The sequence below is a fragment of the Grammomys surdaster genome, unplaced genomic scaffold, assembly GCF_004785775.1.
Source record: "Grammomys surdaster isolate TR1022 unplaced genomic scaffold, NIH_TR_1.0 239, whole genome shotgun sequence".
NCBI lineage: Eukaryota > Metazoa > Chordata > Mammalia > Rodentia > Muridae > Grammomys > Grammomys surdaster.
In genome coordinates, this window is record NW_021604684.1 from 9,362,839 (window position 1) to 9,375,335 (window position 12,497).

The 12,497-nt window shown below is 47.7% G+C and overlaps 1 protein-coding gene across 3 annotated transcripts in view; it reads left to right on the forward strand.

Annotated features, from left to right (window-relative positions):
• Positions 1-12,497, forward strand: part of Ablim3 (actin binding LIM protein family member 3) — a 114,273-nt gene that overhangs the window by 90,165 nt on the left and 11,611 nt on the right. Inside the window, exons 9-17 of one of the 3 annotated variants that reach the window (XM_028774166.1) lie at positions 372-430; positions 2,740-2,811; positions 4,648-4,803; positions 6,352-6,381; positions 6,833-6,962; positions 7,666-7,764; positions 9,171-9,218; positions 11,284-11,418; positions 11,991-12,055. In XM_028774166.1, coding sequence (XP_028629999.1) covers positions 372-430; positions 2,740-2,811; positions 4,648-4,803; positions 6,352-6,381; positions 6,833-6,962; positions 7,666-7,764; positions 9,171-9,218; positions 11,284-11,418; positions 11,991-12,055 — 794 coding nt within the window. The remainder of the gene's footprint in view (positions 1-371; positions 431-2,739; positions 2,812-4,647; positions 4,804-6,351; positions 6,382-6,832; positions 6,963-7,665; positions 7,765-9,170; positions 9,219-11,283; positions 11,419-11,990; positions 12,056-12,497) is intronic. The other 2 variants (XM_028774164.1, XM_028774165.1) reach the window with 2 other exon arrangements.

Genomic DNA, 12,497 nt, shown 5'->3' on the forward strand with positions numbered 1-12,497 from the left:
TAGGGCGGCAAATTCACAAGCTAACATGACTTAAGACTGTGTTGTGGAGAAACTTCAGAAAACTATGGAGCCTCAAGGAGGAAAAAGTCACCTCCAGCTGACGGGTAAGAAAGTTTACGAGAGGATGCCTTGTGAACTGTGAAGATGGAGTTGGGATTTAGACACCCTGAAAAGGAATAAGTGTGGCTTACTAGTGGTTCTCAGAGACAATGGGGTCCTAAGAAAACCAGGAGACAAAAGGGATTCTTCCCAACTAGATGTGTATGTAGGGTACACATGCTTGTCAAAGGAGTAAACTGAGGTAAGATAGGGACTCTGGTCATTGGTAGCTTTGAGAGATCTGAGTCTTTGTTATTTTCCTGGCCCCTTAGGTTCTGAGGTTTGGCACCCGATCTGCAAGCAGGCAGCCAGGGCAGAGAAGAAGCTGAAGGTAAGAGGCATGGTCGCCCACCCCACGTTTTGCCACAGGTTAGGAAAGATGTGCTTTAGTACAAAGCAAACCAGCTCCCAGATGTGTACGTATTTCTGTGGGTTCTTTAATGGGAAGAGTAGCTTCGTGGGGGCTTGGAGTGATTAAGATCCCATGTATGAAAGAACCTTGAAAACAGTAAAGGATTTTATCCATGGGAGATTTTTAAGTATGTCTAGGGAGGGTAAAATGATAACTGTACCAATGCTGGCCAAGAGGGCAGCCAGTCTGAGGTATTATGCCATGGCTTTTCCCTAGCCTAAGGTCATTTATTAATAATTGTATCGTTGCTATCATCTCAGTAGTTGACAGCTTGCAGAGCATCTTCCTAGCGCCTCTTTGGCCGGTTTCCTTTAACCTCCCGAGGCAGATGAGGCAAGAAATTGTATCTCTACCTTTCCTGTGAGAAAAATCAAATCTGAAGAGAGTGATTTGACAGCAGCGATGCAGACAGGCCAAAGCAGAGTGTTGTGTGGTCCCCAGGCACACAGCAGACCAGCTGCGGCCCTGGTACCTCAGAATTGCTGTGCTCTGACAGATGCCAGGAAGGCCTGTGAATCTGAATCCCTGGTACTGAAGGGAGAGGGTGGTCTCATCCAGGCTTATGCAGGGAGAGGTTGGTTCCAATGCCTCTTCAGGCTGCAGAGAGGCTCCTGAGATGTGCATTGGGGGAGGGGATGGGGGAACACATGAGCTCTAACATGCCTTTATTGTTTTCATTTTTTATTTGTTATTTTATTTATTGACATTTCAAATGTTATCCCCTTTCCCAGTTTCCCCTCCACAAACCCCCTTTCCCCTCCCCCTCCCTCCTTCCCCCTAACATGCCTTTATATTCTTCCCCTGCTGTCGACTTGACCCCCTAAAGGGTCTCTTAGGTCACTTGCTAGAATCTTCTCAACCAAACATACCCATGCACAATTCCTGATTAGCTAATTAACCCTTCTGCTTAGCCATTTCATCCTTCCAATGTGAATTTGGTGAAAGAATCGGTCCTGTTGCTGTGTATTTTCTCTCTGTCCTTGTATGACTGTCCCTACCCTGTTCTTTCTAAGGTCCATAAAGCACAAGAAGACCTAGCTGTCATTATTCTCAGTTTCTTCTCTGGAAGATTTCCCAAATTTGAGTTCTCCTTTAAAACCCTGATGCTTCCCACAGGATCTGTGTACCTCCTCTTCATACGAGTTCCTGTTCCCTTTTTTTTTTTCCTTGAAAGCAACTCCACTACTTTTCATTTAACTGGATGTGTTTTAAAATAAAGCTTGAGGTTCACTTGTAGAAGGGAGTAATGCTGGCTATAAACAAAATCAATCCAATGGTAATGGAGTAGTTATTAAAAATAAATCTTAAAAAATGCTAGCTAGTGCTGCTGACACACTCGTTAATTCAAAGGGAGAATTAAGTGTTGTTGGAACAGCTGTTGGAATGTGTTAGCACCAAATCAAGAGTCCTCCTCCAGCTAATCAGGAGGCTTGAAATAAAGCATCCAACTCATCACTGTATGATGCAGTGCCATCAGATGTTCTCTTTCCGAGATCCACCCCTAGTTCTCATTCATGGTTTGGTGAAAGCCATTCTTTAGTGCCACTCAGGATGCTTTGAGATGTAGGAGGAGCTGAGCAGTCCCGAGGCATGACCACCAGTCCCTTTTGCACATCAGGAATCTGAGATCTCTAAACTCGCACATACTTCCTAGTGGCCCTTGAGCCAATCTTGACTGTCCCATCATCACATGCTGCCACACTCTGGGATCCACAGAGAGGGCGTCACACTATTGGGGTAGGGGGTGGAGTGCTGGTACTCCATCATGGCTGACATAGAGACAAGTGATTTAAAGTTTTCACTTAAGTGGATGTCAGTCTTCCAAGGGCTCACTGCAAAGAATCAGCCTATTGTGCAAGTAAGTGAGCTGTTGTTTACCAAGCCACCAAGAAATGAATACTAAGCAGTTTTATTCACTTAAACTAAATATGCTATTGGCTGAGATAGCCCAAGATGAAGTTTGAGGAACAATTTTCTATTTAAAATGCTGGCTACAAATAACTAGAAAATAAATTCATATTTTACCCAGAGGCCTGAAGTTCTGGTCCTGCTGTATCTCATTCACACACAGATATTGGCTAAGGGGGCCTAGAATAGAAAGGAGAGCGGAAACCAGAATATTTTAACAATACTGCTAAAGTGCCTTTAGAGCTGCATCATGGACCTGCCTTCTCCCCACTGAGCCTGGACTTCTGCTTCTCACCCCTCTGTCTTCATCTTTCCCACAGCATAGACGGACATCTGAAACTTCCATCTCACCCCCTGGATCCAGCATTGGGTCGCCTAACCGAGTCATCTGTGTATGTATTGCTTCTTAGCACTGGCAGGGCTTTGCTCAGCCCTGACCTAGCTCCTGAAATGTTTTAGGGTCATCTGGGCCATGCCCACCTTGTTCTGGCATACCAGATCTTGAGGATACAGAAGGGCATGGGGGAGGGCCTGGACCTTGTTCTCTAGTAAACCAAGAGCCACAGGGACAGTTTAGAGTTCAAGCAGCATGAGAAAGTATAGTGATGAACGAAACCTTCCTGCATTCTAAAATCAATTCCAGCCGCCTCTTTTCTGGCCCCTTAACTGAGACAAGACAGCAGCTGCGAGGTCTGAACTGAGACCAGGCGAGGCGACAGTGAGGGGGTCAGAGTGGCAGGGAGAGGTGGGATAATATTGGTATATAAGAAGTGGTACGTGATAGAGGCAGGAAGGAGAAGATGCAACTAAAAAGGAGTTACACAGATAAAAGAGACCTTTCTAAACATGCAAGAAGGCTAGAAACAAAGCAGACCCTTATAGCTGTCTAGGCTCCCAACTTCAGAGCCATCCACACACAGGCAGAAGAGATGAGAGTTAGGCTAGATGCCCTCAGGGGTCCCATGGTTATGTAATGTATGCATTCATTCAGTGTATACTGAGATTCCTCCCTGGGGTAAATACTGTATTCTGTGTTGGGGAGATGGTGGTGGACAGATCTGGTATCCTCATAACACTGGACATCTCATGGTTAATCAGCTGTAACTATGACAAGTAGCAGAAGGAAAAGTCACTGCACACCCTTACAATACTACCAATGAAGGAAGAAGCGTGACCATCCAGAGGCAGTGAGAAAGGGCATCCCAGAGGAAGAACTCTTGGATAACAGAAGGGATGGAAGCCAAGGGAGGTGGGTGGCAGAGCCGGGGAGCAATGAGAGAAGCAGCACGTCTGACCACAAGCCAAGGAGCCAAGTCCAAGAATGTGGGGGAGTCGGACAACAAAGAACCAGCCCCAAGGAGAAGACTCCACGCATAGTCCTCAAAGCTGCCAGGCCCAGGCGGGCTTTCACAGCACGGCAAGATCATTCAGACTCACATCAGTTTCTTCTTTGACCCTGGATAGCTCCCATCAATGGCACTATTTCCTGTCCTTTCTTCCCCTGGACAAGTGAAATAGGAGTAGTTGCTGGAACTTCAATATTGGTCAATACTGCCATGGGGCTGTATCAGAAAACAAGTTACTTTTTTTTGATGAGGCTGGGATTAACTTCATGCCAGACGCCTGTTGAGCCAGTAAGCTACTGAGCTACATCCCCAGGACAAGTTACTGTCATCACAGGCTGTTCTCATTACAGATCCCCATCCAGAATATGGGAGAAAATAGGCCCCTGGCTTGCAGAATGGCACCAGTCACAGGGAAATCAGTGGGCTTCATTTGGGGACCTGTATGATAAGAAAGTTATTGGCAAGCATAAGCTAGTTCCCAGAAGGAAATTATGGGGGTGGCTGCAACTAGGGACACTGTCCTGTTGTGGGGTTGGCAGCAGTCAGCATCCAGGAATGGAGTTCAGAGTGCCATCTGGAACACCAGTTATGGGATGTTTGTGCCTGTTTCCACATCTAGAAGATAATATCAATTCTTCCTTCAGAGAGCTACGGTGGCCTTTGGAGGAGATCATTCTGGTAAAGCCTGGGGCCTCACAATGTTGTTCAACAGATGGCCTCTGGGAGCATGGTTATTCTGACATCTACCGCTCTTCCCTTCATGGCTAATAGTTGTTCTTAGTAGAAACTGCACAAGCTTGAGCCCCTTGCTTCTGTTTCCTCTCTTTCCCCTTTTCCCTCTTATCTTGCTTCTTCTCTCCTGTCTATTTCCCTCTTCCCCAGGCTAAAGTGGATAATGAGATCCTTAATTACAAAGACCTGGCAGCTCTCCCCAAGGTTAAGTCCATCTACGAGGTGCAACGCCCCGACCTCATTTCCTATGAACCTCATTCCAGATACACCTCCGACGAGATGCTGGAGAGATGCGGTTATGGAGAGGTATCGAGTCTTGCCCTCTCTGGGACTCTTGAAAGAGACAAGGTCCTACCAGAGTCCCCAGCCAACTTCATTATAGACAGCCTGTCCACCACAGTATCAGCCCCTAGTCCTTTCTAACCTGGAATTTATAGCCAAGTTTTTAAAACCAAGAGCTTTCATCCAAAAATCTGGCTTTGGCTAAAGCATTAAACGTGTATGTCCATCATCTAGAGGTAAGTGGCAGGATGTCCTGTGGACAGGACTAGACTCTCCATCCTTCCCAGTCCTCACCACACTTACTGAGCCAGCACACAAGTTGAGAGCCTAGAACTATTCATTGCTCAAGCTGCTGCTTTTCTTACAGTAGAGAAATCTTGCTGGTACTCAAGCCCATGTCTCTGATATCATACCAGGCTCAAAAGGCAGCCAAGTTCCTAAACCCTGGTTAGGTATGTTCTCTCCATATTAAATCTTACTTAAAACTTCATGCTCAGAACAGGACACACATTTGTGAAAACACAGCTTTGGGTGGATTTAAAAACCATTCAATGGCTACTAGAAAAAGGGAGGGTTCTCTGAAGAAAGCAGGATCGCTATCACAGAATAGGTCCTAACCAGTCATGTTACAAGAGATTTCTCACCCCATACTAGGCCCTTGAACTATAACAATGGGCAACAGGATCCTAGCCTGGGGAACAGGCTTCCAGATACCTGTTTCAACTCTACCAGTCATTGGCTAATATTCTTGGGCAGCAACAGCACAACCAACAGGGGTTCAGTTCCATCTGGTTGAAGAGTCCACTTCTGAGAGTCTCTGAGTTCTGGCTTCTAAAATGGGCCTGGAAAAGAGGATCAAGTATTTGCAGACTCCAATTCTGAGTCTAGAGACCAGGGCCCTTGGGTCAGGCCAAGTTCCAGATGGTTTTGGTTCACTCACAGAGAGTCAGTCATTCAGAAATGTAAATTAGCTGTTGGCATGTAAATATTAGATTTCACATAAGAATTTACATTTCTTACTTGTCTTGAACATTAAGAGTCTGGTCAACGTTGGGTAGGTGTTCGGGCATGACTCTGGTCACAGCTGAAGTCAGCAGCCTGGCTGAGCAGGCTGAGTCCGCAGCTTGATCTGCTCCTCACCGTGCCAGCCTTCCAATTTACAACAGTGGTCCTTCCTTAGCCCTAAATGTGGATACTGTTCCCCTGGGCTTTGTCTTCATGAACTACAAAGGAGATGTGAGCCAGGAGAGAGACAGGGGAGGGCTGAGAAAGTAGCTCTGAGCTCACAACACTAGCTATTTCCCGAGAACCCTAGCCTGGCCCTGAGCCCTCATATTAGAAAGGGGAGTCATGGTCACAGTATTTCCTACCACTTTCCAGCGGTTCTGATGTTCTAGAATTCAAAATGAAATGTTGTCTGGATAGGGTCCCCTCCAGACGGGCAGCTGCAGGCCCTCCCCTTACCACCATTTAACCATCTCACAATGTAACCATGTTCTCTCCCTTCCTCTTGCCTGCCTCTCTCTCCCTTTGCTCCCTCCATGGCTGCCTTCAAATTCTTCGCTTTTAAAGTCACTGGGAACATTATCTCCTTACTCCCAGGTAATTAATCTGATATATAATCTGACTATATATACCATATATGTGTGTATGTATGTATGTATGTATGTATGTATGTATGTATGTATGTGGTGTTCCTTTATAATGACCAAAAAGGCTCCCTGGTCACAACTCCCTGCACCACAGGACCTGATCCCAACCCAAAATGTTTTCCCCAACCAAGAAATGGCATGAAGGATGGAAATGGCTGGAAAGAACCCCAGACTCGTGTGTGCCTCTGGAATCCCTAGTCGGACTCCAGGAACTGCCTGTGTGGGTTCGAGCCGGGGGCTGTGAGTGATGAATTAGGCCTAAGAATTCACTCCCATCCTCCTCAGGTTGTGTGTGTGACTCAAGCCCAAATCTCTAGAATTTCAGACTCCACAGCACCTGACTGCAAACATACAAAGTCTTACACCATGGGTGTTGCTCATAGTCCTGCCTCCTCCCCCAGGACATCTATGAGAACCTGGACCTCCGGCAGAGGCGGGCCTCCAGCCCTGGATACATCGATTCCCCCACCTACAGTCGGCAAGGCCTGTCTCCCACCTTCTCCCGCTCTCCCCATCATTACTACCGCTCAGGTAAGGCAAGGGAAGCCCCAAAGAGAGAAGAGGAGTCAGGATAATGTGGTCACTTAGTGTCCGTGGGCTACAGGGACAATAGACACTTTCCAAAGCCTACGGACATTCAGGTGACTAGTGGGCCTGACTGAATCCCTAAGATTCAGATGTGACACTGAAAAGAACAAGAATGTGGGTTGAGAATTGCCAGGAGAAGACGTGTCAGGCAGCCCAGGGACCCTGGTTAGAGGAAGGGTCCTCTCTCATCCTTCAGCCTGTGCATACACAGAAAGAAACACATAGCATCATGGCTGAAGTCTGGTCTTTACCTGAGGGCCCCAGCCCCACTCAGCCAGTTAAAGTATGTACAAGTCATCCTTCAGTAAGAGGAGCAAGTGTTTAACTGGAGAAAGGGGAAACAGAGGGAGGAACCTAAGCAGGGTGGCATGGGAGGATAAGCAAGCAGATATCTTCTTGGCAGAATCAGACTTGGGGGTCAAATGAGGGGTCAAGCTTGTTTCAGCCGACATGGTGCATGAAAGCACAAGCTGCTTCCACTCTGGAGCTGAGCACACTGGGGCACCCAGCCCGGCCCACCGCTGCCGCCACTGCCACCGCTGCCGCTGCCACCGCCACCTTGCTGCTTCCTTCAGTGCTCCCATGTCTAATGCCTGTTTTCTCTATGCTTCTGTTCTCTCTGGGGATCACTGCCTGCATGCTCCAGGGCCTGAGAGCGGCCGGAGCTCTCCATTCCATAGCCAGTTAGATGTGAGGTCCTCCACTCCAACCTCTTACCAGGCTCCCAAGCATTTTCACATCCCAGGTAGGCGCTGCCAGCCCACCATTCCCGGCATGAGTGCATGCTCTGTGGGGGTGCCAGATGCCTGAGCCACTTGCTTGATGCTACACAGGCATTGAGGAGAAGTCTGTTCCTGGGGGACCCTTCCTAACCAATCACCCACACCTTCCAGCCCCAACATGGCTATGGGCTTTGGTCTAGTCTCTCCATACAACCAACCTTGATCATGACCATCAGGAAGGGCTAGGGAAGAAAGGGCTCACATGAAATGCCCAAGTATTGGCCCTTTATATGGCTGATGGGCAGAGTAAAGGCAAACTGGTGAAGGGTGCTTGCCTTGGATATTTTGGCTTGAACCCTGACCCCACTGTTTGTAAGCTGATTCTTGGCTTCTCTGGGTAGGCAGGTAGTATTCTGGACCCTGAGACTACAGTTGGGCTTGCACCAGCCCAGATCTCACCTTTATAATGAGTATAGTTAAATGTGTGGGGAGAGCCATCCACCCAGTTAGTTCAGGTGTTACTGTGATACTCACGATGGATGTGTGGATAGCGATGGTGAATGAATTAAAAAAACCTGTAAAAGTGAAAGGGTAGTAAAAGGTGATAATAGCTACTCTAAACAGAAAAGGCAAAAAGCCAGAGCACTGTGGAGGAATGGCCAGAGTAAGGCAGGTTGTGTTGGTGAGGTGGGCAGGAAAAGACTCCTTGGAGGAGGAAGCATCAAAGTTAGTGCTGTGACAGTCCCACAGCCAAGCAGTGGGGGCAGCAGAAAGAAAGCCGGCATACCTAGCGGAGGTGAGAGGAAGCCAGAGGCTGCGTGGCCTGGTAGGAAATTCCACCATGGATGTTCACATTTGCTTTCTATTGCTGTCATAAAAAAAAACAAAAACAAAAACCTGTAACCAGCATTATGGGGTCTTCTCAGACCCAGGTCTAGACCGTTTTCCAGCTGTGCGACCCCCACTCACTCGCCCTCGATTGTTGACCCTATACTTTCCATCCCCTACACTGGTCCCGATGGCCCCCGAGGGGCCCAGCGTGTCTCTGAGGGAGGCTAAGGTAGACAAGGCTGAAACCCTGCAGCTTCCAGAGGGCTTTTGCATGGAGTGAGTCAAGGCGTGGCCACTAGGGGCAGAAGCAGCGACCGATTTTGGCACCAGGCCTGCTTAGCATCCCTCGCATGCCCATCATTTAGACCACCCCCCCTTCCCTGGTACCATTTGTATGCATCTGCCCTCTCCCCTGCTTTACCTTGAACCTGTCAGGGTGCGAGCAAAGGAAGAGACTAGGAAGCCTGGCAGGGGGAAGATGCTAGCCCCTTGGAAAAAGTTGCTGACTGGCTCTCTCTTCTCAGATCAACTGACCAAGTGCTGTCTCCTCCCCTGTCTCTCTCTCTCCTCCCCACTGTCCCTTCCTGGTCTCTGGCAGCTGGAGAAAGTAACATCTACCGAAAACCCCCGATCTACAAACGGCATGGTATGGTCAGAGGCAGAGAGAGCTTGGCCAAACAAGGAGGGGGGTGGTACTAACAATGCAGGCGGTTTCCAGGACGATGCAAGGCCACACCATCGTCTTTCTTGCTGCCCCTCCCCCCAAGCACTCAGGGTGACTTTGGATATCAATGTCATTTCAAAAGAGCAAGAAAAGTATTCATGTCCCTGAAATCCTTTCTTACCACCTCCTCAACCTTGGCTGCTCTTTACTGCTCTAAATACCATGATCAGAGCAATCCTGGCAAATGCCTGAGCTCCTATGAGAACTGCACTCAGAATGTCGGTTAGTCAAGCTGCTCGTTAGGATTGTGTGAGATGCATAGATCCCTGCACTGCGTCCACGGCCTCTGCTTTAAGGTTTTTTTCTCCTGCTTTTCTGAGTGCAGATGGAAGCTCATAGATGAGAAAGAAGCAAGAAACCATTTTCTCCTTTTGCATTTCGTTTCCCTGGTGCTGGAGATCAAACCTGGGGGCCTTGTGCATGCTAGATAAACACCCTCCTTTCCTGGCCCCTCATTGATTCATTTATTTGGTGTTTAAAAAAAAAAGAAAAGTCTGTAGAACATCAGTTCCTTAGAAACTAATTTTAAAAGGGCAGATTCACTGGCTTCCTCCATGACCCAGACCCCTTAAAATTAGAAACACTGAGTTCACAGCCTAGAAATCTTCTCTTGGCTGCTTTACCCATGATTTCTACCTACACTCCAGTACCAAAGTCATCATCCATGCTGGGACCTCCTGTTCCTTAATACAAAGCATTCATTGAGCCTCAGGCAAATAAGCATACCTTTCCCTTCCATGAGGCAGACAGCAGCTGCTACCCTGGCTGCCCTCAGTTACTCGCTGTTCTGGTTAGATTTGTGCAGGTGGCCAGGAAAAAAGCTACTGCCCCTCACAAAGATAGTTTGCCTTTACAAACAGAAAAGGCCCCCACATTTCTTAGGACTCAGTAGATTTTCCAAGAGGGTTCCAGGAGATAGCACCAAAGCAGGCTCAGGGGGAGTCCAGGGTGCAGTCCGATGGCTGCATCATAGGAAAAGGCAAAATGTCATCAGCGAAGATAAATCATCCAGGGTGCAAGTCAAGGGAGCAAGGGAGCGATGCACAGTCCCAGGCTGAATGAAAGCCTGCCGATGCCAGGACCTGCTGCTCTCTGGTCCTTGGAACAGATCTTGTCCCTAACAGCCTCCCTGTAGCTCCTCCTCAGAGGGGTTGACAAGCCATGCTGACTTCTCTCTGCCCTGTCAGCCTGTCACCTGTCTATGCCCCTGTAAAGTCACTGCCCTATAAATGTATGTCTGCAGCAGTAAGTATTTTGGTCACCTATGTTGTAGGATTACTTCAGATGGAAGCATGAAGCCAGGTAGAACCTGAGCTAACACACAATCCTAATACTTAACCATGAGGAAACCGAGGCAGGGAAGGTTGGGATTTGCTCAGGATTGAGCTCAAATCAAGTGGCAGTGCTGGGACCAGAGCTCCCTGTTCCTCACTCCCTGTTCAGGGCCCCTTCCTTCAAGACACCCAGCCTCTTCAAATAGGACATGGGGACAGCTGACCTAACTCAGCAAGCACCTTGGCTCTGTTTAGCAATTCCTTCCTCAGTGTGGTTCAAAGCCATGACAAAGCAGGCTTCAAAGATGTCAGGAAGGAAAGGGCTAGATTCATTCAGAAACTTCAGGGGTTTTGTTTTGTTTTGTTTTGTTTTGTTTTTTGAGGATATGGTTTTAATGTATACCATTACATTCCATAGAATGTGCTGGAAGAAGCCCAAGTCTAGTTAGTTCTATTAACAAACCAACTGGGTGGTCTTGATCAAGCCCTTTCCCTTCTCTTCCCTCGAATGTAAAATGGGGGGGTGGAGGGAGGTTCACTCAGGGCTTCTCCAGCTCCTCCTTCACTCCCCAGGCTCTCTCACCAGAGACCTCTAACCTTAAGTAGCCTTGCCTCCCAGAGCTGAAACATGACAGAGACAGAGAGTGCTGTTCAGCATGTTCAGAGCTGAGACACTCTGTCTTCTTAAAGTGCTGTCCTTGGGTCCTTCGCAGGTGATTTGTCCACAGCAACCAAGAGCAAAACAAGTGAAGACATCAGCCAGGCCTCCAAGTATAGTCCAGCCTACTCGCCAGACCCCTACTATGCTTCAGAGTCCGAGTATTGGACCTACCATGGGTCCCCCAAAGGTAGTATCACCATAGGGCCAAAGGGCAGAGCCCTACCATCTGTATCAGTGACAGTCACCTACTCCTTCACACAATCATTTCATTGAGAATGCTGGAGAAGATATAACTGAGAATCTTACTGTTTCCACAGCAGGTGTTAGATGCCAGCCCCAGATCCTAGGGATATAGTGGGGAGCAAAAATGCCAGGTTCCTGTTCTTGGGAAGGAAACCTAGGGTCTAAAGATGGAAAATATAAGTCCTCTAGATACCATGATACCCCACCACACAGCCCAGATTTCTCCTCTCTATCATGCAAAGGAATTTCCACCAAGATCTACTTTGATTCAACATTGAGCTTTACTAATTGAGTCTCCTTTCTAAACAAAGCTTTACAGAAGCTCAGGGGTGACTTCATTACCTTCTAAGAAACCCCAGTTCAGAGAAAGAGTATGACACAGAAGCAAGCATAAGCAAATGAGACACTGCAACAGCAGCAGTGAGGAACCCACCAGAAACTGGGGGATGGAGGGAGGGAGCCAGAGGGCTGAGCAGGAAGCACATGCTGGAGTTAATCTCCCCTGTCCTTTGACAGTGCCCCGAGCCAGGAGGTTCTCATCTGGAGGAGAGGAAGAGGATTTCGACCGCAGTATGCACAAGGTGAGCCGACGACATCATGGAAGAAAATACTTGGGTTCTTCTTTTCATCTGCAAGTGACAGGAACCAAATTCAAACTCCCCCTAGAAGAAATGCATAGTTGGTTGTACCTAACTGAAGAATCTGATAGCAAGATTCGCTTCAGTTATGACTACACTCCAGCTGCCCAGAAAGAAAGTACTCTTAGATCAAAAATCTCTCTCGATTTGTGGTGTTTGCCTCTGCGTAGGCTTCATGTTCAAAATGGTTGTTTGCATGTATGGGAAGCAGATGCCAGTATCCCTCATGGTTAGTAGGAATGCAAAGTGGCCTAGCCACTGTAGAAAACAGATTAACAGTTTGTCAAAAAGTTAAACATAAAATCACTATAGGATCCATGCAGCAATCCTATTTCAAGAGATAGATAGATAGATAGATAGATAGATAGATAGATAGATAGATAGA